Source organism: Apium graveolens, chromosome 9 (assembly GCF_009905375.1).
Source record: "Apium graveolens cultivar Ventura chromosome 9, ASM990537v1, whole genome shotgun sequence".
Classification (NCBI taxonomy): Eukaryota; Viridiplantae; Streptophyta; class Magnoliopsida; order Apiales; family Apiaceae; genus Apium; species Apium graveolens.
Window position 1 is genome coordinate 62,059,492 of NC_133655.1, and position 1,537 is coordinate 62,061,028.

Below are 1,537 nucleotides of genomic sequence, written 5' to 3' on the forward strand. Positions count from 1 at the left end.
AGAGGAACGCTCCAATAGTACAAAAGCCCCAAGAGAGGCTTACATCTATCAACATACCAATCCCTTTTGTAATGTGGGGAATGGATATGCTTGGGCCATTTCCTATAGCATCGAAACAGAGGAAGTTCATTGTGGTAGCCGTAGACTACTTCACAAAGTGGATTGAGGCTAAGGCGCTAGCCAAGCTAACCACCAAAAAAAAAATTCCAAATTCTTATGGGAGAATGTGATAATGACGATTTGGAATCCTACGCATCCTTGTAACAGATAATGGGCGACAATTTGGTAATGCAGAGTTCAGAGAGTATTGCGATAATAACAGCATAGAGCTACGCTTCACCTCAGTTGCACATCCACCGACAAACTGGCAGGCAGAGGTTTGCCGGCTAACTTTTGAGCTCCCTATAAGCCACCAGTTGAATCAAGAAAAGCCTTGAATTGGGCAGCCATCATTCCGAATCTAGTTGGGAAACCAAAGATCAAACCATCTTCCTCGGCTAGTTCAGCTGCAGTGATGATTGGAACATTGCTCTTTGGTGTTGCACTCATCTTTCCAAGTACCTCCTCTGGGAGTGTTTCTGGCACCTAAATATGTATATTCCCCTTCATAGATTAGTATGCAAATCTAGTTAAAATTCAAGATTTCATTGCATTGTTGTGTACGACAAAACTCTTACTAAAAAATACTAAAAAAGATCTGAATCCACTAAAAATTTCAGGATTTAAGTACAAGAATGAAAGACGGGGTCAATTTTTAGGCTCACATACCTGCCATAATTTCGCCTCGACTCCTTCGACAGATGAAGCTCCCTTATAGATCTCTTCTGCAAGCTTCTCAACATGTCCGTACATAGAATAGTATCTGTACCTCATCAAAGTCTTCTTTAAATCTAAGCATGCAATTTTATAGTATTTAAGTAAAAGCACCAGTTCATAACTCACTAATAACCTTTAACACACCAAGCATGCATTTCTGATTTTTAAACTTTAAAATCTAAAACTGTACAGTAATTAGTAATAAGAGTGCAGATTGAACTAGGCATCACATTGTTGCATTGTAACAAGAAATACAGCCGGGAAAAAACACTTATGTACAGAATGATAAAAGATGAGTTCAAGCATGATCTAAAGCATAATTATTTATGTGGATTAAATAAGCAGTACAAAAAACTGAGCAAGTAACTAAATATAACTAACATGCGGAAAATGAAGGGAGAGAAAACATACACGATATAAACTTTAGTTGCCATTGCAGAATGGAAATTTGATGTGAAAACAGAGTGTTGAATATGGCACAACGAGATGGGGATGACAACTACCTTAACACATTAATAGGCTTATATAGGGCCATGGGGAAGATAGTTGACCAATTTAGCCAGCTTTCATTTTCCTATTTTAAATTTAGTGATCTGTAATACGAGAAATATTAAATGACTTGATATTCTCGTAAATAGTTTGATTTTTATTTTGAAACAAATTCTGCGCGAATTTGGTTTAATTTATAAATGAGTCGAATCTTAACATAATTTAAAATTTA

General features: G+C 36.6%; 1 protein-coding gene across 1 annotated transcript; it reads right to left on the reverse strand.

Moving 5' to 3' along the window:
- Nucleotides 1–287: 287 nt before the first annotated feature.
- LOC141682545 (NAD(P)H dehydrogenase (quinone) FQR1-like) lies at nucleotides 288–1,250 on the reverse strand. Its single transcript, XM_074487232.1, has 3 exons — nucleotides 1,228–1,250; nucleotides 769–862; nucleotides 288–585 (listed from the first exon to the last, which is right to left on the reverse strand). Exons 1-3 carry the CDS (start codon nucleotides 1,248–1,250, stop codon nucleotides 403–405), a joined length of 300 nt encoding a protein of 99 aa, XP_074343333.1. The 3' UTR covers nucleotides 288–402.
- Between the last annotated feature and the right edge of the window lie 287 nt (nucleotides 1,251–1,537).